Raw genomic sequence first — 24,898 nt, 5'->3', positions numbered from 1 at the left:
CCTACATGGCATCTGTTGGGCAAAAATATGTAGATTAAATATAATCACCCTGATGGTAATCAGCTTACATATTAAGAAGAGGGCTCAGAATTTCTAAGGATGGGTTAACACTATTTGAAATTTCCCCCAGGTGCCCTAAATAAACAGTACTAAAACTGTAAACACAGCTCTGAGCCCCATGTGGGCGCCTGCAGCCCCCCCAAAGCTCGTCACGCCATACCAACTGTGTGCATTTGTCACCAGCCCGCCCCTGACACCTTTGCCACTCCAACCCAAGCTCTAGGGGTGGACATATCTGAAACAACTTGAAATGGAAAATTCAATGGAAACTTCTTCCCCCTCTCCCCAGAGACTGTGGAATTTAGCAAATGGATCCTAACCGGCCTATACCAAGCAGCTGCCAGGCCTTCCAAAGCAGGAAGCCAAGGTATCTTCACCTTTATCTTTGCCCACTAAGATCACTGTGTTCTTGAATATTTTATTCTGTTAAATATTTAAGATGCCTAAAGGCTGCCGTTCCCAGGCTACACCTTATAAAAACAGTCATGTTCCTCAGGCGGAGAAAGCACACACCCTACCCCCAGCCATCACAGAACCACAACTGAGTCAAGATCCCTGCTCCGTGAGGAGGCTATGAAACCTGCGGACCCTGTACTGATTGAGGAGGAAGCGCTCTCCCTCCCCAGCCCCCCCAACTCCTGCCTTTTCAAAGAGCTGTGGCTACTAACTGCCCAGAGAGGAAATACCTGCCTTTTCTCCTTCCCCTCCCTACCACAGCCCCCATGTGTCCCTTGGGCATAGGTTCTAGTTCTGCACGTCATGGAAGGAGAGCGAACAGAGGAACATTGTCACCAGCACACAGCTCGCCTCTCAGCCACCTACAGTCCTTACTCCCTGCAGGAGACCAGCAAAGGCAGTGAGAAGCACCACCTCCAAAGCTGGGGGGACTTCATTTCCTCACGACTCCCACTTCATCTCAACTGTCACCGTTTTTATGTGAAGCTGAGCTAAGGGAACTTGTCTGACTGTAGCCAAGGAATGAAGGACAGCCTCAATGACATGAAACGTGTCATTTAACTTGAACAAGACACAGCTTACAATACAGGTGACATTAACAGACATGACAATGCCAACTTGGAACGGGAATCTTGCATAGCTTCTTTAGAAACCAACTAAACATTCTGTCCTTCGATACGACGTGACAGCGGCAACAATTCTTTTTTCCTTAATTTTTCATTCCCAACACCATGCCAGGAGCCCAGCAGATAGCCAGAATAATATAAATGGGAACCACCCCCTTCCCCTCCGTATGGAGACAAAAATAATAAAACAAGATCAAGTAAATTGAAGGAAAACACTGAGGTGCTATGAAGAGCATGTAAATAGAGGGACTAAGTGCTCTGGGATTGGATGGATGTATTCAACCAAGTTCTCATTAAAAGCCTTGGTATCCCTGCAGCTCAATCTTTCCTTTGGCAAGACAGAAAACCAAAACCAAACCGGCAACTTTTCTTTCCCCTCTTTAGAATACTTTTAAAATTGCAGCACTGTATCTCAATAAGAGAGAGAAAGGAGGGGGTGGGGAGAGAATGAATGTATGAGGGTCCTCTTTGGTCACTGAAAAAGCTTCTGTCACAACAAGACACTGGCTTGGTCATAATCAGAGGCATGCAATGCCGATGCCAGATCATATAATGAAGACAGAAATGGCTGTCCAAAAAACCGTGCAGCACTGAACTCCTTGAAGGCAGATAAACTGTAGGGAGGAGAGGACATTTCAGAAGAGTAAATGCCGTCAGGGGAGTCACCTGGCTGTTGCAGAACCCCACAGACCTGGCAGTGGAGGAGAGCTCGGAGAGGGTGTGAGGACAGAAGTAACACTGGGAAAAATTATTTGGACTAAACGGCAGGTGGAGAAGCAGAGTTAGGTGGGAAGAGGAAATCAGCGGAATAAGTGAAAGCATTTAAATCTGCTACGAAAACCTCAAGCCACCACTTTAATGCAATGTCCAGAACCAGCTAATATCTACGGAGACAGATGGCAGACTACCGAATGAGCAAGGCTAGGGGTGTAAGGGGAATGGAGTGTGACTTCTAATGGCTACGGGGTTCTTTTGGGGGTGAAAGGTTCTGAAATTGGATTGTGGCAATGGTTGCACAACTGAACAGACCGAAAACAATTCAGTGGTTTAAATGAGTGAATATTATGGTATGTGGTTGCATCTCAATAAGATGACCAAAACCGAACAAAACAAAAACCTACCAGAGAGGCTGATCCAAGTGAAAACTGAGGGCAGAGGTAGCCGTCCTTATGCGAAGGGCCCTTGAGAAAGCTACAGTGAGGTCTATACCAGGGAGCCCACCACCCAGCCCCAGTGATCTCACAGATCTTCTGAGGCAACCTCCAAAATATGAAATGCATGAACCTGCCACTTGGTTTTGCAAATTACACTTGAAGTAGCAGATGACTGAATAAAATAAGGAGCTCAAATGTCATTCCCTTTGATTACATACTAATGTGGAAGTAAGTGGGGTTCAGGCCCTACTAGAACGTAAAATATCCCGCAAAGACATGTGCGTAAGTCAGAAAAAGGGAAGCAGCTGAATGTTCAGCAGAGTACCAATTTTAAACAGCAGTCCAGGAGCAGAAGAGGGCCCGTACAATCCACTCAGCGGTCCCACACATCTGTTATCTGAAAGGAGCCATGCTGGACACCTGAGACACACAGATGCACAACCCCACCTTCAGAAACGGAAAGGCACTCTGGGAAAGGATGTGAAAAGTAAAGGCTCTTTTCCCTGGTTGATTCTAATGTGTACCCAAGACCAGAAACTACTGAAGAAATCAGAATCCTTACTCTAACAGAGAAGGAAAGAAGTATGCAAAGAATTCAAATGTTATGCATGTGTTGACCTAGCTAAGCACCCTAAGTAAGAGTCGGGACTAGAATCTGTGTCTCCTGATCCACAGGTCAGGACAACCAAACCTACTGGTGTGAGTGTGGGTATGCGGGGGCACAGGGTGGACACGCCTCAAAAACAGTGGTCAGATCCCATGAAAAGAAACTAAAGAACAAACACCTGGAAATAAGTGAAGAAATAAATGACCTTGCAATGGGGCTGGGAATAGGCCTCGAAATGCAGGGATTTTATTGCCCAGTTCTATGCCCTAGTGGGACCAGATGCCCAGCAAATGGAATTAATCGATGAGGAGGTAGGATTTTGTAACTTCACACGTCACGTCTGATCAGGAAATTTTTTTCACCCAATGAGCCCAGGGTTATAAAAAATAAACACCAAGGAACGTAAGAGCGGAGGCTTCATCAGCTCAGCTATCCGTGGAGCCCGTGCAGTCTGCAAAGAGCAGGGCAGCCCGGGCCGACCAACCTTCACAGACCACACTAAAATCTTCTGAAGAAGTGCCTGGTGAATGCTCTGGCCGACGTGCATCGAGCCGTCCCATTACCGAGCCGTGTGCTTCTTACCTATAATTCCACTGTCCTTGCTTTCCAGGGTGGAACTAGGGCTGCTAATGGTCTCACAGGGACTTTTGTTGGCTGCCGTCTTGCTGACACAGCTATTCAAGGTTGAGCAGGGGCTATCGGTGCTAGGAGATGCGGTGCTGCTTGTTAGTGTGGAGCAAGGACTGATGCCTTGGCTCAGAGCTGTGCACTGCAAGACGAACGGAAGGAGGAGTTAGCGCGGCTTCACACAGGACGCTTCTACACAGTCTTTTGTTTCTGACGCTAAAGCAATAAAACTAAAAACAGGAACATGGAAAACAGTCTTTAAAGTGAGGCGGCTTCATATATATATGTGGCCTTCCAAATTTTAAAAGAGAAATCTCTCTTCTGTCCCCTTCCCCTGTGATTTTTTTTTTTTTTATTAAAAGGACCGTCTTAGAAATAATTTAGTGGGAACGCACATTCGTAAAATAGAAATAGCAAACAGGCAGACTTCCTTTCATTTAAAGTCTGCAGTAGACAAATGGGTTCTTTGACCTCTGTACGGAAAACCTGGGAACTCTGTTTTTGTAATGTTTCACAAGCACTGCAGCCTGATTCAATTCCTGAAGATTTATGGGCTCTGCGAGCAGAGCCAAGGGCTGGTGGCCACCGCCATCTCAATCAGTGCATGACACCCTCGCATAGGCCCTCCCGGGGGGCGGGAGCTCTGGCCCCTCACTGCCATGCACACGTTACCTATCTCCACCCTGAAGAGGCAGGCTGCTGGGTCCCTAGAATGCGGAATGCTCTCCCATGCACAAACCATTTGCTCGCATCTTATTTTGTCTCTGCCTCATCTCCTACAAATCTTTTCCTCATCCCACTGACCCTCCAAAATCTCAACCCTAAAAAAACGCACAGGAAAGCATATCCCAAAGCAGCCAGCTGAGGAGATTGGTGTTACAAAGATAAAAGGAGTATCCTTACTATGGGATTCTTTCATGCACTTAAAAGTCATTCAGCTACTCTTCCCTGGGTGGTGACTCGAAGGTTAATGTGGGTATTTTCTTGAGTTCCGCACCCTTCCGCCTCGCCCCACCTCCCCACTGCAGAAATCACAAACTGCTGAAGTAAATTTCAATACACAACAGCCCAGACTCCTTTGACTGAACAATGACTCCCCCACGCAGGGACCGGGAGAAGGCAGGTTATGGCTTCCTTCATGCATACTCTGAGCAGGTATGATAGGCAGTGTCTTCCTTGGGCATTACCATGGTCTCACTGTTTCCTTCAATGGTTATGTGTGTGGCACTTGGGATCCCTTCTCCCAGTAAAAATCCCAGCCTTGTCAACAGTTCTTGAGCTGCCGGCGAACAGCTCGAACAGCTCGGTTCATTATCGGCCTTTGCTTCTGGAACAAAGAAAGAAAACAATGAAGATGCCCCTCTGGGGAATTTCAGTTTTGCATCTGGAGGAGCTCGTGCTACAGCTGCTTGTCTGGTGCTTTTGTGTATTTTCATAAAATGCACAAAGTTTGACAATGCTGCCTGTCCTCTAGCAATACATTCTAATTAAGAGACTGTGACAGGTTAAGAAAACAGTGGAAGAGAAACTCCAAGTGCAAAGAGTGAAATATTTGACCTGAGTCAGAACACAGTGTGATTATATGATAGCAATTTTTATTTCCATGGCATGTGAAAAATGGGTACACCTCAGACACCAGAGGCAGAAGAAAGAGGCCTGCCTTCGTCTTAACTCTCTAAGAGGACAGGGTAGCCAATGCCCACAGGAGGCGGAGATAAAGTAAAACCCTAGTGGCATGCTGGCAGAGCCCCAAGCTACTTAAATGTTGGGGTAAAACTGAAATCCAAGCTCTCATTAACTAAAACATGGGCAGGACTACTTTGGCGGGTTTCCACAGCCACAGCCAAGTCCAAACCAGGACTCCAACTCAAGGGTCAATCGTCAGGAATCCACTCTGAAACAAAGATTTTAAATCCCAGCGAAATGTGTCCCAAGAGACAAAGCCCAGTGATACACTCTGCTGTTCATGCGGAGATGGAGAGAAATCAGCCTGTATTCTTTGCATACTCCACGGTAATGCTAGATGCACGGTTAACCTGAAGGTCACAGCGCATGCTTGCAACATTTCCCTTCTCTGGCCCCCCCTAAGAAGCCGGTCATCTTGCTTTTTGCACTTAAAAGAATTCTGTTGTTGGGTTTAAATGTTGAGCTATAGGTTAACCTTGTATCCAAAAGCCTAAGGGAACTTAATTACGGGTGACGAAATGATGTATCATTCTAACACCTCTCATGTATTTTTAAATCAGCATCCATCAGGGAATGAAATAATGTATAAAGCAAACCCTGCTTACAGAAGTTAGAACTTAAGAATAATACGCAACCTGTAATATACTCACTCATCTTAATGTTTTGTTCTTTTTTGTTAATCATCTAGAGACGCAGACCCATACACTGATGAACCAGTTTTTCCTAGATGTGGAAATCTGCAGATAATAAGTCTTAGAAATACAACATGAGGAAAACAAAATAGCAGTGTTACCTTTGAGCTACAATATCATCACCAAAGTTCAATGCTAACTTTGCCTTTTATAAGGAACCGCAAAATCAAAACCAGTAGAGCTGAGAAGACCATTTGTATTATCCTCACTCACATACCAGTTTTGCTCAGTCATGCTCCCAGGATAGCAGCTACAAGGGAAACCAGGCTGGCGGTATCCTCAAGGAAGGAAAAGCATCCCGCCCCTTGCTTACTCTCAAAAGCTCCCAATGTTTGCACTAAGAACTGTGGTTTGCCAGCTTGGATTTTTTTTTTTTTTTTTTTTTTTTAGTTGCTCAACAAAACTGGAGGGGTAAAATAACCAAGGCTTGATTGTTCTGAGTTAAGAGAGCATACATGTTTCTGGATCATCTGTGTTAAACTCGTACCAGGAAGGGGCAGTGGCCCCAAGCCAAAGGGGTAAGAGAGCACCCCGGGGCAGGTCAACCACACCCAGAAGGCCACTCTACAAAAGGTCGCTTCCCACCAGAGAGTTCCTCCATATTTTGATTCCCAAAGTACTTGGGCATTGGGAAAAGCAGGGAGGAACCAAACCAAATCAGCAAAACCCAGGCACACCCAAGGGCTGAAACCACTTCAGAACAGAATCTGTCCCACCCTCCCTTGCCCCAAGGCTCAGGCAGGGCAGCTCTTTTATCTCAGGGGGCAGCTGGACCAGAGGGAGCCAACAGGATGCAGATGGCAAGAGGAAGAAGCGGGTAAGGGGGCGGAAGTCAGCAGTTTCTCTACTCCACACCTCCCTTTCCTTTCGACACAATCTCTATACTGCTCCCCAACTGTGAATGTGCCCCTGAATGTCTAGCTTCTGGTTCAACCTGAAACTCCAGGGAAAGTGCCAGAAACACTCCCAGTTGGCAGCAGCAGCTGTAGAGGCACACAGAGCTTGGCTGCCACAGAATTTACCGTGACGACAAATGAGGCCACAGCCCGTCGCTCACATGGGGCTCACTCTGAGATCCTGCATCCCACGTAGGTCCCTGGGGAATGGGGTGCCCCCTGAGGAGTCACTGCTGCCTTCACATTGTGTCTGCAGACAAGACACCCCAAATTGCCAAGGTTTTCATTAAAACATATATATTTATGCAAAGACAGATGACTCCTCATCTAAACCTTCCCCCTTCAGACGAGCTGGGAGCTGTGGCAATTCCCAGGTTTAACGTGTGAACTGACAGGACACTCCCCCAAGCTCATGATCAACTTGTTCTCTTAACCACTCAGTCTGCACTTGGAGGCCACCAAAGTTCCAAAACCCTGCCTGGGTTCGGGATGCTTGAACAGACGTTCTTTATTTCAGGTTTAGCAACCAGTAAGTCACTGCAATTTCATTTTGTCCAAAAGCTTCCCAACTGTCTTTTCATGTTATTCTCTTTTCTCAAATGTCATTCCAGTGACCTTCCCCTCAAAAGCCCCCTTCAGTTTGAATCCCTTAATCCACATCAAGCCGTCCACATTTCCCCCTAACGTACACAGCTTTTTCTCTCTGAACTTTTCATTCTGGCAGAAGGACCCCTGGGTGAAGAGTGACAGTGCCATTTTGGGAGAGATGAGTTGCCTACAAACTCACACTGATGCACTGGACTGTGAAATTAAAATGCATTTCTACTTCCACAGTCGATCACCAAATACTGAGATTTGAACAGTCAGGTAAGATTTCCTTAGAGCTCATTCTTACTCCAAAATGACCCCCAAACCAAAATCCAGTGGGACACTCTAAGTGGAAAGTATTTTCATTCGTGTAGTTAATATTAAATCACTCATCAATAAAAAGTGTACCTTACCCAAAACCAGCAGGATAAGAACTGGAGAGAAAGACATTATATCTCTTAGCAACACTTTACAACTCATGAATTTAAATATCCAAAGAATTTATGATGGCTGTATTTGGAGCTGAAAGAATAACTTCCTGGGAATCCACTAGTTAAGGAGAGAGTGATATTCTTTCCCAGTAATGTTTTCATGGAATCCTCAATATCACACCATGATGGAATAATCAAGTGGAGAAAGGCAAAGCGAATTTCTTGGGTCACTTCCTGTCTCTTTGTAACTATTCACACTTGGACCTGCAGCACCAACCCTCAGGTACAGTCCATAAACTGACCAGCTCCTCAGTTACTGCCATCATAAAGTCAAATCCATCTGTGCCCCTTATAACCATCCCCCCATCCTTCCCTACAGTCTCAGAAGAAATGACTTCTCTCTCCCAAAGCTCTTCTGAACCACTCACAGTGTGAACCTCTCTAACCCTCAATTTCCTCATGAGGGAAGTGGCCATAACCACTTCTTAAAGGTTTTGAGCTTAAAAAAAAAAAAAAAAGGTGAGACAATACCTTGTACACCAAGCATCTTTGAGATAAGATGCTATATCAAAGTTGGTCATTATTTATACCAACTCTAACACCAAGAGCCCACTTTCTATTATTTCATTTTCTGGTTTCACAGATTCCTATCTATATTCAATGTGTTTATATTTCTCTTTCCTAACAAAAAATAGTTTTTTGTTTATGACTTTTCTGCCTTAAATAACTTTTTTGAACTCATTATTCGTTCAAGACAACAAATTTCCTCCTTTTTCTAATTATCGAACTGTTCCCACTTGGCCCACGCTTACTGCTTTCTTTTTTTTTTTTTAAGATTTTATTTATTTGACAGAGACACACACAGCGAGAGAGGGAACACAAGCAGGGGGAGAGGGAGAGCAGGCTTCCTGTCGAGCAGGGAGCCTGATGCGGGGCTCGATCCCAGGACCCTGGGATCATGACCTTGAGCCGAAGGCAGACACCTAACGACTGAGCCACCCAGGCGCCCCGCACACTTACTGCTTTCATTTCTCACCTCATCATTCTCTCTTCGAAAAGTCTGACTCTGTTAGAACTGTGGAGGTCCCTGGGGATGACCAAAGATCATTCTATCAAGAGAAGCCCTTTCTCTGCTCTCATCCTCCTCAAACTCTAGGAGCTTGGACACTGTTGGCAAAGTTCAGCCATCCACTAGCATGTGACCTTGAGCAATTTACTTAATATGAGTTTCCAAAATAGTACTTCTGAATTGAGTCCGTTAAATGAGACACAGCCTTGATGGATGTTAGTCCTTTCCTCCGCTTCTAAATGTCCATGACCTGCTTCTTGTTAAACTTTTTGCCCTCCCTAACTTCTGTTCACAAGCATTTTCCTATTTCTTCCTGACTGTTCCTTCTCCTAAGGCACCTTCCCTCCTCGATTTTCCAAAAATAGTATTTACAGAGGAGCATCTACCCATGAACCTGAGCTGACTGCCATTAATTGACTTCTAGTCCTTAATACAAAAACGTACTTATCACACAAGTTATCTTTAAGCTCTCCATCCCATTCACCCTGTATTGAAACTGTATCAAATCTTACTACTTCCTCTTTTAAAATGTCTCCTGAATTAGCCTCTTTCTTTTCAGTCATACTGCCACTTACCAAGTCCTCATCCCCTCAAGTCTAGATAACTATCAGACTCTGGACCAATTTTCTCATCTCTTTTTATTTTCTCCCTGTCTTCCTTTCCTTCCTCATAGCCAGTGGTTCTCAAACTTTTTGTCTCAGGTTTACTCTTAAAAATTGAGAACTCCAAAGAGCTTTGGCATATGTGGGCTATTGATATTTATCATACTAGAAATTGAAACTAAGAATTTTTTTAAATCTATATTACTTCATTTTAAGTTCATAAAATCTACATGTTAAACATTTTTAATAAAAAATATTTTTTTCAAAGATTTTATTTGTAAGTAATCTTTACACCCAACATGGTGCTTGAACTTATTTATAACCCTGAGATCAAGAGTTACATGCTCTACCGATCCAGCCAGCGAGGCACCCCAAAAATATTTTCAATTTTAAAAAGTTAAGAATAGCATTGTTTTATACTTCTGCAAATTCTTTTTAATGTCTGATTTAATAGAAGACAGCTAGATTTTTCATGTCTGCTTCTGCATTCAATCTGTTGTGATATCTTCTTTTGGTTAAAGCATGTGAAGAACTATGTGGCCTCAAAGAGATATGTAGATGGGAAAGGGAGGAGCCTTCTCAAATACAGATATTCTTCTTTGATACCGCACCAAAATTTGACAGGTAGCAATTTCTTAAAGGTTAGCTCTACTCTTGACTTTGAATCTGTATGAATACACTTTTTGTACTGTTACAATAAAAAGTCAATAGTCTGTTACAAGCGTCAAATGATTTTTTACCCATGATTTTTTAACATCATGCATTGAGTAATTTGGAAAATATTGGTTTTGCAGACCTTGCAAGTGCTGACACATTTTATTATAAAGTGCCAAAATATCACATTAATATCACATCTCAAATGAAAAGTCCTGAGAAGCCATCAAGCTCAAGGTGACAGATACAAATTCCCAAAAACCTAAGTTTTCACTTGAAAGGTCAAATTTTATCATTAGCAAGGAATCCCTGTCAGTTTGTTTTAATTAAAATGACATGCTCATTTTGTTCCTTTTTGAGAAAATGTGTGTCAAATACCCAATTCTGAATAACCATGGTTTGCCAGTCATTCAAGTAAAAATGGTGTTCCATTAAAAAATTGGCTAGGTCAGCTTGCAATTAAAACAATCACACAAGTGGTTTTCTTTGAGACCACCATCACACTTCAGCATGCAGAAGTGCTTTATGGAGACTTCCCCTTTCATCACACAGACTATTTAAAAGATCAGTCTAGGGTCAAGATTTAATAACCTTATTTTCAGTACTTTGTCAGGGATGTTACTCAGTGAGTTATTATTTTTAATGCTAGTGCATGGTGATGGAAAATACTATGCCTAACTCTAGTACAGCAGGTACCCCCACCTTGATGTGCACTAAGGCCTCAGTCTTACCAACAATTGCTTTTGCACCATCAGTGCAAATGTCAATGCAAGAGATATGGAAATATCTTCCTAATAATCATTACAAAAAGCGTTTTGACCTCACAGATCCTCAGTGAGGGTCTTGGGGATGCCTAGAAGTCTACAGCCTATACGTTTTTTCTTTAAGATTATTTATTTATGTATGTATGTATTTATTTATTTATTTAATTTGAGAGAGAGAGAGAGAGAGAGAGAGTGTGTGAAAGAGCAAGAGCCCAAGAGGGGGTAGGGTCAGAGGGAGAAGCAGACTCCCTGATGAGCAGGGAGCCCGGGGGGCTTGATCCCGGGACTCCAGGATCATGACTTGAGCCGAAAGCGGTCACTTAACCAACTGAGCCACCCAGGCGCCCTATAGCCTATACTTTTGAGAACCTCTGCTTTAAGTCTTCAATTGTGCTAAATTCTCCCTTTTCTTTAAAATCAATAAAAAGCCATTGTTGTATACACCTCTCAATCTATTAACCATCTCTCATCTCCCCTTACCTGCTCAAAGCCTTGCAGCAAAAAGGCAATGGTCTATCCCCACCAATTCCATTTCCCTTTCACCTACCTACAATTTAAATTCATTCACCTTCACTAGCCTCCTGAAACAGCCCTGGTAGGCACAGTAATGTTGTCTTTTTAAAAGGCCATCTCCTCTTTTGATTTTCCTATAATTTTGACCTTGCTAATCCTCCGTCCTACAAGGAGGAAAGGGGCAACTGTCACATCAGACACTCAGAGAGGAAATCCATGGTTTCCAGGATTGCTGTATGGTTTTGTGGGTTCTTCTCCTAGCCTTTCTCCGTTCTCTTCTCCCAGTGACCCTTTCCCTAGTCTGACACACCTCTCATTTCATCATGTTCCCTCTAAACCAAAGTTCATACCCAGAACTCTTGAGACCCAGTCTGATTTTCCAACTGTTCAGCGGGTACTTGTGCCTAGATGTTCCATCAGCATCTCAAACTCAACGTGCCTGAAACTGAACTCAAACCAAAACGGATGGTTCCCTCTCTTTCAGTGCCCCCTGAATGTCATCTCAAAGCCTTGAAGTCATCATCTTTGTCTCCTCTGGCTTCTAGGTCCATGCAATTTCTCAAGAATCTTCCTATTCCTCACCTCTTCCTTCCTGATCCTGTTCTAATTTGAGACCTTACTCTGTCTTATCTCACTACTGAAACCTCTTCCTAACCATCTCCCTGACCCTAGTCTCTTTCCTGCCCCCACTGCATCCTATACTTTGTTGTCAGGTAAATCTTAAGGTAATCAAATCCTTCCAACTCAGCTTCTCCACGGGCACCCAGCTTGGATTAGTCAACACTACTCCCTCTTTGCATTACAGTCACTCTGCATATACAGGTCTTTAATCCCCAACCAGATTCTAAGGCTCCATGAAGAAAGAACCTATGCTTGATAACCCATCTCAAATAGCATCTAAAATTGTGCTTTTCGTAGCATCAGAATTAATATTTACTTAAGGAAATGCAGAATGAACGGATACCCTACCTCTGGTCTCTCTTCCACGGTACACATACCAGACACATCCCCTTTCTGAACTTTCATCTAACTAAAAACTTAATCAACTATTAGTCAAATGGCATATCACCATTCTAAGAAGCTGGATGTCTGAAATAATCAAAAACATAAGGTGTCAGTACTTACTTAAACATATCTAAAAAAAAAAAAAAAAAAGACACTCCTCCCAAGACAGCTTTGCATGTAATTATTCTGCTTTTTCGTATGTGTTAGTTTTACTTGCTAACTAGATTGCCAGAAGAAAAGTTTCATCATATTTTGAGATTGATCTTCACCAAGCAATGACTCATTAGACTAAAACTTTCTCATCCCGCCCCATCAAAGCTTGCTCAAGTGGCTAATGACAGATGGAAGCAAACCTAAATGGATTATGGTTGCCCCTAATTCAAAGAAATATAGCTGTGATCCTACAGTAATTTAATAATCCTAATTTATCTGTTGTTTTTTAAAATTTTGCCTTAAGGCAGAGGTATTGTCTTGTGGGTAAATGACATTCTCCCCCTCAATAATATGTTGGTTTAGCAATAAGAAGTTCATTTGTGAAGAACATGTTCTGTATGACACACAGGCTATTGGAACTACTTGACAGAAAAGGAGGGATTGCATTTTGTTTGAGGAGCTCATTAAGTTATTCTTTTTCCCCCAGAGTAGAAAATGCTGTTTTTTCCAAAATATTTTAGAATATTGAATAAAGTAGAATATATTTCTCTAAAAAAGTTTACATTCACCTGGAAACATCAACAGATTGATTCTTTGCATATAATAAAAATATTCATCTGCCCATATCATACAACCCACTTTCCAGATGGCTAAAATATGCAAATCTGCATAAACACAATTACTTATAAATTAATGAACAAATTCAAAGTGCTCATTGGTTTTGCTTTGCTTTAAATTTCAAATAGCTAAGAATCAAGAATTTATGGAGCTAAACCATAAAATGAAGCAGCTTAGCCTGGGAAGAGTATTTCAAAGATTTAGGAGTAACTTGATATTTCATGAGCCTTTGGGAAATTTTGAAAGCATTTCACAAAGAGCTGTTTTCAATAGTTTGTTAGTCTGGTGAATATGAAATGCTGTCATTGACAGCATCCAGAAAAACATCTTAAAGATTAAAAAGAAAATGCCCAAAGGAAATATGAAAAGCTAAGACAAAATTTTAAGAGTTAAAACTTAAGTGATGATGCTTGATAGTCAACCCTAGAGAGTAGGGTTTGTCTACCATGCATGCTTGGGTTAATACCCAAACTCAATTAGTTGTAGTTTGCTTCAGCCTCTCCTTTAGGTTCATTGACCTGGACATAAAATTTACACTTTAATATGGCAGATTTAATGAACCCTACTGAAATGTAAAAGATGCCCTGGGGATTACAAAACACACCATCCTTTACTAATTGTCAAGCTGAACTGTGTTAAGCAACCACTTTCTCATGAACCAACAGATAACTGTGGGGGCTTCCACCAACATCATGGCTATCCACACGAGACCATATGCTTACAAACATGAACCATACCTCTTCCCCTTTTCCTGAATACTTAAAGGGAAAACGTACCCTATTTCTTAATTCTAGGCCAAACTTCTGGAAACTTCTGGTCTGTATTCAGAGCCCAGGTATGTCGTAATTTCAGTCCCCTTGGAGACAGACAATGCCGAATCTGAGGGCTCGGGTTTCAGGAGTGAGTGCACTTGCAAACTGCAGGCTATGCCAGCAATATCAATCTTTACACTTGAATCAGTTCACCAGGCAGCCAAGCAGTCGAGAAAGCCTCCCCCAAGAAAGATAGCTGATTCCGCCTTGGGCAAGAGGAGAAAAGTTGACAATTGGAACTCTTTTTTTTTTTTTTTTAAAGATTTTATTTATTTATTTGAGAGAGAGAGAACGAGAGATAGAGAGCACGAGAGGGAAGAGGGTCAGGGGGAGAAGCAGACTCCCCGCTAAGCAGGGAGCCCGATGCGGGACTCGATCCCGGGACTCCAGGATCATGACCTGAGCCAAAGGCAGTGGCTTAACCAACTGAGCCACCCAGGCGCCCCAACAATCGGAACTCTTTTTAACCTCTCTTCTTTGCCCAATACAAATCCTAAATTTCTCCCCAACTCTTACCCCAGAGGGAGTCCTAAACCCTACACAGGACCTCAGTGGTATTCCCCACCAGGGAGAAAGGTTACATCATGGAGTCTAGGCCAGTTGAAACACCAAGGGCATAAATGACCAGGACTTCAAAGGCTTTGGAGGGTGGGGATGAGGGTAAGGGGTGGTTTATTCTGAAATGGGCAAATGGCTTGGTAAATCTGATAACTGATATTCACGTCAGAGGACCAGGTTTTTATTTTTCTTTCAAAATCCAGCATAGAAATGAGAGAAGAAATCTGAAAATCACCAAATGCCCACCACCATGAATTCACCACCAAGAGGGTCCTCATGTCTGTAGAATGGCCATCCTAACCAGACACCACTGGGGACTCTCCCCTCTTCAGCACCATGCACCTGGCGCCCTGCCCCTCCTCAGCACAAATCCTAGTTGTGAGCTTCTTACCCAAACCAAACAGCCTGGTGCCTGGACAGAAGGGAAAGAGTACAATTTCTCATGCCAAGATGCAGGCAACAGCACCTCTTCCCTGCCCACAACACCTAGCTCCTGGCCCCATCTCCTCTCCCACCCATTCCAAACTCCCCTTGCTGAGGTTTATCTTCTGCCAATTCCTCTTCCCAGCTCATTTTTAGGTTTATTTTCACCACCACCCTACTTATTCCATTTTCCTACCATGTCCTACTTCGTACCACTCCACAGTACATAACCACAGAAACACAAAATGCACACACGGTGGTTAGAACATAAAGGCGCTGTACCTCTGACTACCCACAATTAGGGAGAGGAGGATGCCAGGTATTCCAAAGGGGAAACAGAGATGAGCTTTCTCTTTCACCATTACTACATAAACTGGTATCTACATTGAGGGTAAAATGGGCTTCTCTACATGAGCCAGGATTCCTAACCACATGTCTCTACAGGAAAATGGGATACAAGTTCAAAACATACAAATTAAAGACCATGGAGTCGTGAGTTGGGGACCCCTTGCCGCCCGGGAATGGAACAAATGGAAAATCCCCAAAATGATTTAAAAAATAAAGAACAATTAATACATCCATGAAATACTAGAGTTTGTAATGTCTGTTATACTCATTTCCAGATCTAGAAAAAAAAAGGTATAAAATATCTTTACTAAAAGATTTCAATTAATTTGGACTTTTATTTTATTCTGGCTCTTAGTTCAACATTCCCTAAAGAAAAACTTTAAAAAACAAAAAGCTTTCAAAAGCTACCAAACGCTTTTAAGAAGGCTAGTTATCAGAAGCTTGTCCAGTGAAAGTGTCAGCTTTTCAGCCAAAGCCTGCTGAATACTCCAAAACGATGGACTACCAAAAAAGCAAAACAAAAGAGTGCTGGAAGCCGTCTACTGTCTGGCTTTCCTTATCTCCCCATGCCGGGGAGGTCAAAATTGAGAGGAAATAAGGCTCAACCCTTAAACAATGCATATGCACCCACTCGACTATTCCTACGCGGTGTATATAATTCCAAGAATTTACATTAGCTCAACAGATCTCTGGAACTGGCCGAGGGGGGAAAAAACCTCCCAAATAGAATTCAGTTTGGCAAAGCATTCCTACAAGAGGTACTCAAGTTTCACTCAGAAATGGAATGTCATTATGTAAAATCTTTTGGGGTGAAAATCATTGAAAACATATTCTTACCATTCTCATTGGGCTCTGCTGCCTTGGACACTTCTCGGAACGGGATTATAACTGCATCTCCAGGCACTCTGGGGCTTTCCACATACTTGGGCTTCCTGACGGGACCTGCAGTGGAAAAGATCTGAGTGTGGCTAATTTTTTCCAGACGCAAACAAAGCTTCGGCATGTACAGCATGTGTCCTCACCAGGACCCAAATATGCCTCAAGGAAGAGCCGGCCCCTTCTCCTCCCTTGAACACACACACGGTCATTTCAGTACAGACGCGGGAACGTCCAGCCTGGGCTGCCAAAGCAGGAATGGGTAAGCTCAGTTTCAAGAATGTCAACTCTGACAAAAACAAAAACAAAAACAAAAGCCGCTTTTTTGCTGTGAAGACTCTATAGCTGTCTTTGGTGTATGTCAAGGAAGCGATTTTGACATGTTCAAACCTGGACAGCTTCTGGCAACAGGTTTTTTATTTGGAATCTGTCTCTAACTGGGACAAAGACGATTGGGTTGCTTGCTATCTCCAAAGTCAGGAGGCAAGGATTACAAACAGCCAGGCTGTACCATCAACACACTCCGAGCGGCATTTTATCACACTGGTGACGCACTGCAATTGTGTGGGGCACAGAAGGCGATGGCGTTCTTGGCACATGACAGAGCCGCCTTCAAAAAGGCACAGCAGCCAGTCCAGCATGCAACTCAGGGACACGAGAGAGCCTGTCACTCCTATTTCTCACCTTCCCCTCCCACCTCAACTTACCAGAAAATCTGGGATTCTCAGTGAGACTGAATTGACCCTTTACACATTAGTGGTGGCAATGAACAGGGGCAGTCACTTCGGAGAACAGTTTGGCAGTTTCTCAAAAGGTTAAACACACGGTTATTATAGGGCCCAGCAATTCCACCTCTATACTCACACATGGTGGCATTATCAAGAGCCAAATGCCCATCACCTGATGACAACAGAATGTGATCTATCCATACAGTACTGGGCAACAAAGAGGATGGAGTACTGATTTATGTGACAGGAGGAAACCTGAAAACATGATGCTACGTGAAGGAAGCCAGTCCCCACGAACCACATATTATAGGGGTCCATTCGTATGGAATATCCAGAACAGGCAAATTTATAGAAACAATGAATCGTTGTCAGGGGCTGAGGGATATGCAGGCTAGTGGGGTGATGGCTAAAGGGCATGAGACTTTTTTTTTTTTTTGACAGAGAGACACAGGGAGAGAGGGAACACAAGCAGGGGGAGTGGGAGAGGGAGAAGCAGGCTTCCCGCCGAGCAGGGAGCCCGATGCAGTGTGGGGCTCAATCCCAGGACCCTCATGACCTGAGCCGAAGGCAGACGCTTAACGACTGAGCCACCCAGGCGCCCCAAGGGCATGAGACTTCTTTTTGGAGTGACTAACATGTCCTAAAATTAGTGGTGATGGCTGCACGACCTTGGGAATATACTAAAAATCACTAGAGTGTACACTTTTTAAATGCATTGAATTGTATGGTATGTGAATTATATCTAAATGAAGCCACGTTAAAAAAAGACTGCCCATCCTGTCTGTTCCTTTCAAACATCACATTACATTTGGCCCAGAATCACTCACTTGACTTTCATTTTCCTCGGTTGCCTTCTACTTAAAGTGCGCTTTTCACAAGGCCACAGAGACAGGGAGCATTTCACACCAGTAAGGGAAAAGCTGGTGGAAAGAGTGGCAGACAGGGCTCCACAGCCCTCCCTCGTGCTCAGCCCTGAGCCACAGCCCCGACCCTCTGGGGCCTTGGCTCCGTCACCATACGCTGAAACGGTGAGTCACGCAGATCCTGAGCATCCTTCTGCATCAAACATCTTATGCGTCTAAGGAGTTCCATTCAGAGTGTGGTCTGTGGTGAGAGATGCTGCCATCTAAAGGCTTACTACAAAAGCAACTACATCAGTATAAAAATAATACAATTCCCAGCTGCCTGCAATGTACTACACATTAAAACAGGCTACATTATCAAAGAAGCGTATGGTACTTGACAAATAGGGATATTATTTCAAACTTTAGAAATCATGGTTTTTAAATGGCTAACACAGTATTTAATCACATAGCTGTCTCCATAATTTATTTAACCCTGTCAGAAAGGGGATTTTTTCAAAGGTTAAATTGGAATGGTTATAGGGGAAGGGGGAGAATTCACAATATGAATGGAGGACTTAGGCTATAGAGCAAAATACAAAGCATTACTCAGATTTTATCTAGAACATACACATATCCCTATATAAATATGCATGGAGAGAAGACGACGGGGAGGGGGGTAAGGGGAAATTTAACATATTTGCTCTGGAGAAGCCAGAAACTAGGAAGAAGAGCTCTAACAGGGCAGGAAGAAATGGAAGCAGGACAAGTATGATCTTAAAAAAGATCACAGGCATCTTACCCCCCCCCCCCCATCTGCTCTCTTCCACTTAAAGGACTCAGGGGAGGTAAAGCCCTTTACTATTATTGTCCAGTGATTCAAATTGCCCCAACCAGCAACATGCCACTGCTCAAGAGACACCTGTAAATTTCTGCTCACCTTAACTCTTCAGGGTATAGTAACAGCAAATCTAACAGCAGCTCTATTTACAGGTTCCAATCCACCTACCCCATATATTCTTCAAAAATATTCTCTAATAGTAAGTACTCTTAAAATGTGGGCTATTTCCCATGGATGTACAATGGTTTTTATGGAAATGGCTGGAATATCGAACCCCAAGATCACCCAGAGCCTTCAGAAAGCATCCATGCCCGGAGCGCCTGGGTGGCTCAGTCGTTAGGCGTCTGCCTTCGGCTCAGGTCATGATCCCAGGGTCCTGGGATCGAGCCCCGCATCAGGCTCCCTGCTCATCGGGAAGCCTGCCTCTCCCTCTCCCACTCCCCCTGCTTATGTTCCTTCTCTTGCTTTGTCTCTGTCAAATAAATAAAATCTTAAAAAAAAAATAAGCATCCATGCCCATCCATTTAATGGTCTTATCACTGTGTTCTGCTCACAGGCCAACTGCTAACTATAAGAAATACTCAGCATTGAGGAGTCAGAGTGTTAAGAGCAGAGCCTCTGGAATTGGGCAGACCTACCTAGGTTCAAATATGGTCCCCAGCCTCCCAACTCAGGCCTCAGTAATATCACAGAGATAAAAGATGAACAAGTAAGCCTCCTGTTCCAAGTGGAACATCCATGAGGACAGAGACAGGTGGATCTGGTTCCCAGGCTTAGCACAGTACCTGGCACAGTAAACAGCGACGACAGATGGGAAAGGAGATATGGACTACCCCAAAGTAAATAGAATGTGTATTCAGTGGTCACACAAGGCTAAGCCCTTACATACATGAATTCATTCGGTGGTAGTAACTTTGGGAGAAGAGCACTACTTCCATTTTTAGGTCAGGAAACTGAGGCTTTGTTTGTCATGGCCTACACATGGAAAAACACTAGTTCTGTGGTCCATGCAGGTTTGAAGCCCGTGTACCCAACCAACACTCAGCACTGATAAAAGTGGGAAACCCAGATGAAACATGCAGTCCTAGAAAAGTCCAGAGCAACAGAACCTTCCACCACCACCTAGTCATCCATGGACCTTAGGATAGTCAACAAAGATTTTATTCATACTTGTCTCTGATCATCCCTTTTACTAAGAATTGAGATATTATAAGGTGATTATAGGCATACTTGAAATACAGCAGATATTGCAATAAAGTGAGTCAAATGAACTTTTTTGCTTCCCAGGGCATATGAAATTATGTTTACACTGTGGTCTGTTAAATATGCAATAGCACTGTGTCTAAAAACAATGTGCATACCTTACGAATAATTTGAGTGCTAAACAATGCCAACTATCATTTGACCTTTCAGTGAGTAGCGGTCTTTTTGCTGGTGGAGGGCCTTGCCTTGGTGTTGATGGCTGCTGACTGATCAGGGTGGTGGTTGCTGCAGGTTCGGGTGGCTGTGGCAATTTCTTAAAGTAAGAAAACAATGAAGTTTGCCACATCAATTGACGCTTTCATGAACGAATTCTCTGTAGCATGTGATGCTGTTTAATAGCATTTTTACCCACAGAAATTTTTTCATAATTAGAGTCAAACCTCTTAAATCCTGCTACTACATTATCAACTAAGTTTATGTAATATTCTGAAATCCTTCGTTGTCATTTCAACAATCTTCATGGTATCTTCACCAGGAGTAAATTCCATCTCAAGAAACTATTTGTTAATCCATAGGAAGCAATCCTCATCCATTAATGGTTAATCATGAGACAGCAGCAATTCAGTCACATCTTCAGGCTCTACTTCTAGTTTGAGTTCTCTTGCTATTTCCACCCCATCTGCAGTTACTTCCTCCACTGAAGTCATGAACCCTCAGAGTCCTCCATGGGGGCTGGAATCAGCTTCTTCTTAACTCCTGTTAATGTTGATATGTTGACTATTTCCCATGAATCATGAATGTTCTTAATGGCATCTAGAATGGTGACTCCTTTCCAGAAGGTTTTCAATTTACTTTGTCCAGATCCATCAGAGGAGAATCACTATCTGTGGCAGTGATAGCCTTACAAAATATATCACTTAAATAAGACTTGAAAGTAGAAATTAGTCCTTGAACCATGGGCTGCAGAATGGATGCTGTGTTATCAGGCACAAAAACAATGAGCTCGTTGGACATCATCAGAGCTCTTGCATGCCCAGGTGTGTTGTCAATGAGCAGTAACATTTTCCAAAGGAATTTTATCCTGAGTAGTAGGTCTCAACAGTGGGCTTAAAATATTCAGTAAACCATGTTGTAAACAGATGTGCTGTCATCCAGGCTTTGTTGTTTCATTTATGGAGCACAGGCAGAATACATTTATATTAATGCTTAAGAATCCTAGGATTCGGAGAATGATAAATGAGCACTGACTTCAATTTAAAGTCACCAACTGCATTAGTCCCTAACAAGAGACAGCCTGTCTCCTTTAAAGCTTTGAAGCCAGGCATCGACTTCTCTCTCATTATTAAAATCCTAGATGGCATCTTCAGGAACCAACCTCTATTAGCATCAAACTATTCTTCTATAGCTTCCTCATCTCTCCTCAGCCTTCACGAACTGAAAAGAATTAAGGTCTTACTCTGGATTTGCTTTTGTCTTAAGAAAATATGGTGGCTAGTTTGATCTTCTATCCAGACCATTACAACTTTCTCCCTTTCAGCAATAAGGCTGTTTTGGGGTTCTTATCATTCATATCATCACTGGAGTAGCACTTATAATTTCCTTCAAGAACTTTTCCTCTGCATTCACAGCTTGGTTAACTGTTTGGTGCAAGAGGCCTGGCTTTCAGCCTATCTCAGTTTTTGGTATGTCTTCCTCACTAAGCTTAATCACTTCTAGTTTTTGATTTAAAGTGAGAGATATGTGACTCTTCCTTTCACCTGAACACTTAGAGGACATGCTAGGGTTAGTAAGTGACCTAATTTCAATATTGTTGTTTCTCAGGGAATACTGAGGGCCGAGGAGAGAGAGAAGAGATGGAGGACTGGCCATTTGGTGGAACAGTCAGAACATACCCAACATTGATCAATTAAGTGTGCTGTCTTATATGGGCACAGTTCATGGCACCCCAAAACAATTACAATAGTAACAAAGATCATTGACCACAGATCACAAATATAGTAATGAAAAAGTTTGGGGGCGCCTGGGTGGCTCAGTCATTAGGCCTCTGCCTTCGGCTCAGGTCATGGTCCCTAGGTTCTGTGATCGAGCACCACGCATCGGGCTCCCTGCTCCGCGGGAAGCCTGCTTCTCCCTCTCCCACTCCCTCTGCTTGTGTTCCCTCTCTCGCTGCGTCTCTCCCTGTCAAATAAATAAAATCTGTAAAAAAAAAAAAAAAAAAAAAAGAAAGAAAGAAAAAGTTTGAAATACTGCAAGAATTATCAAAATGTGATGCAGAGACATGAAGTAAGCAAATGCAGCTGGAAGAATGGTGCCAAAGGACTTGCTGAACACAGGGTTGCCACAAACCTTCAATTTGCAAAACTGCAACATCTGGGAAGTGCAACACAGCAAAGTGCCATCAAACGAGGTATGCCTGTATAAACAACTGCTCTCCAACATGATCCTTTTATTTAAATTGCTTTCCACAAAGAGCTGAACCTCAAATGTATAAAACAAGAAAAATTTATAACTATAGAGGTTTTGTTCCTTCCTCCTCTCAATTGCTCATTAGAGAATCTTTGCACACTTTCCATTAAACATAGCAGATTAACACTCATTTGCCTTTACTCCTTTTCAAAACATCATTAAAGTTGCAGTAAAGGGATCTGAGAGAGACTGATGGGCAAAGGAGAACATTACAGGCAAGAAACCAAACTTCTGAAAGTGGGAAACAGTTTGCCAAGGAGCAGTGAAATGGGTGGGCTAGAAGAGGTTGGCACTGGGGTAGGCAACAGGACAGCTCAGCCTCAGAGATGGAAGCACCTCTGAAGGCAGGGGCATGGATGGGGCCACACAGGATCGGGGCTTGAGAATCTATTTAAGGGAGAATTAGACCCTCAGAACCAGGAAGCATTCCCTCTCTCATCCTGGAGGCTGAATTTTTCTCTGGAAAGGCTGAATGCCAAAACCACAGAGACTCAAGAGCTAAACTCTTGAGTGCTAAACTAAGAAACTGGGATTAAGAAAAATTCCACATGCAGGGCACCTGGGTGGCTCAATCATTAAGCGTCTGCCTTCTGCTCAGGTCATGATCCCAGGGTCCTGAGATCGAGTCCCACATCAGGCTCCCTGCTCTGCAGGAAGCCTGCTTCTCCCTCTCCCACTCCCCCTGCTATGTTCCTGCTCTCGCTGTCTCTCTCTGTCAAATAAATAAATAAAATCTTTAAAAAAAGAGAGAGAAAAAGAAAAATTCCACATGCAGATTGGTGGACCCCAGATGCACCCCCACCCTGAGCTGTGAGATCAGGGGCAGCAAGCTCGCACACCATGGCAGAAAGACATCAGAGGATTCCACTCTGGGGAAAGTCACCAAGAGAAAAGCCCGGTAAATAACCAGTTGGGGACATCCCTTGAAAGAAATGGCAGATCCCTAACCAATCACTGTACCACAAAGCCTGTCCTCAACACCTACCCAGCGCTTTCAATCAGCTTCTTTGCTCTTCAGATGTGAACTAGGATCAGACAGTCGAGGAAGACCCTACCCTGAAAGACAGCAACTGAAACAGGAACGGAACCGTGAGGAATCAGAGAAGACAGGAGGAACACCCTCCAGAAGGAGAATTATTGTTTCCACCACCCAAAGGGCTACCGTGACAAGGGGCACCTAGGGTCCACATGGTGGGCAGCTGAGCAGACTGACTGAAGGATGAGAAGAGATGCCACAGCAGTGGGAGCCATGTGACCACCAGGCACCCCATCTTACACCTGAACTGCTATTAAACCACAGTGACACTGATTTCTATGCCACTGAAACAAAATCCCCTAAAATGAAGGGGCCACCTTGTCAAGGGGACCCAAACTGAGAATTCCATTTCCCCACCACCCTCTTACTCAGGGGATGCTACTGCCCATCACCTTTCTACACACAGCTTTTTGTTTAACATAAAATGCTCAATGTTCCCAGGCATAAGCTACCTGAACGTAAAATAATCTCCCCCCACCCTTCGCTATCAGGATAATCCCCGCAAAACAACCGAAATATAATACTACATAATAATTATGCAGAAAGCATGGCATGTTTGCTACTATGTTTGTTTTGGGGGGCGGGGAGGGAGGGCAGAAGGAGAGAGAGAACCTTAAAAGCAGGCTCCATGCCCAGCGCGATCTCACAACCCTGAGATCATGACCTGAGCCGAAATCAGGAGTTAGACAATCAACGGACTACGCCACCCAAGGTACTCCTGTTGGCTGCTAGGCAAGCGTTCCTTAGAAACAATACACGACTGTCAGGTATTAGCTTGAAAAGCAGCAAGGGGAACCTGGCTGGCTCAGTCCGTAGAGCATGTGACTCTAAATCTTAGGGTTCTGAGTTCGAGCCCCATGGCAGGTGTACAGATCGCTTTAAAAAAAAAACAAACTAGTGGGAAAATCAGGTCGTGTAGAGGCCCACATGTTTCCCTGCACAGCAGCCTCATGTCCCAGTCACCTCTGGGCAGCTCACCCACAACACTGGTACAAAGCACTTTTCAAGCTTTACTGTGTATAGAGATCACGTGGAGGGGGCGGGGGGGGTGGTTCTTGTTAAAATGAAGACTCTTACCAGGTATGGCTGGGACCATGGCCATACTTCAGTAGCAAAGGTATCAAGTAGGACAGCACAGGCCACCATGGCTGGGGCCCCTAAGGAAGACCACCTTTCTTCCGTCAGGTCTGAGCAGGGTCTAGGGTTGTGTGGTTGGGGCACCAACTTGCCCAGTTTACAAGGTTTTAGATAAATGAGGATCGTTCTCAATCATAAATGGGAATTGTTCTTGATCATAACCCATTTCATAGCAACTCTGGATTCCTGACCTCATCCAGATTCCCCCACGGCCCACCGCCATTCTCTACTATGTGATACAGGGGAAGGGTCCTCAACTTTAAAGAGAGAGGGCGCTGAAGATCAACCGACACAGAACGTGCCCCAGAGACGTTAAACAGGTTCCCAGTACGCAGCTTGCACGGGAAGAGCTCCTGCCAGCTCTTTTCATTGCACAGAAGGGCCTGTGTCCGTCTGGGAGGGGGATCGGCAAACCGCCCTTAATCAC

At 43.7% G+C, this 24,898-nt stretch overlaps 1 protein-coding gene across 15 annotated transcripts in view; it reads right to left on the bottom strand.

Moving 5' to 3' along the window:
- TANC1 (tetratricopeptide repeat, ankyrin repeat and coiled-coil containing 1) overlaps positions 1-24,898 on the bottom strand; it is a 229,698-nt gene that overhangs the window by 68,365 nt on the left and 136,435 nt on the right. For 6 of the 15 annotated variants that reach the window (XM_027591492.2, XM_027591496.2, XM_027591494.2 and 3 more), the window contains 3 exons: positions 16,180-16,284; positions 4,718-4,857; positions 3,486-3,672 (listed from right to left, as the gene is read on the bottom strand). In XM_027591492.2, the coding sequence (XP_027447293.1) occupies positions 3,486-3,672; positions 4,718-4,857; positions 16,180-16,284 (432 nt within the window). Of the gene's footprint in view, positions 1-3,485; positions 3,673-4,717; positions 4,858-16,179; positions 16,285-16,364; positions 16,614-24,898 lie in introns of those variants that run through there. The other 9 variants (XM_027591498.2, XM_027591505.2, XM_027591506.2 and 6 more) reach the window with 5 other exon arrangements.

Source organism: Zalophus californianus, chromosome 3 (genome assembly GCF_009762305.2).
Source record: "Zalophus californianus isolate mZalCal1 chromosome 3, mZalCal1.pri.v2, whole genome shotgun sequence".
Taxonomy (NCBI): Eukaryota; Metazoa; Chordata; class Mammalia; order Carnivora; family Otariidae; genus Zalophus; species Zalophus californianus.
Note: the sequence above shows the minus strand (reverse complement) of the source record. Positions and strands in the feature narration are given on the sequence as shown.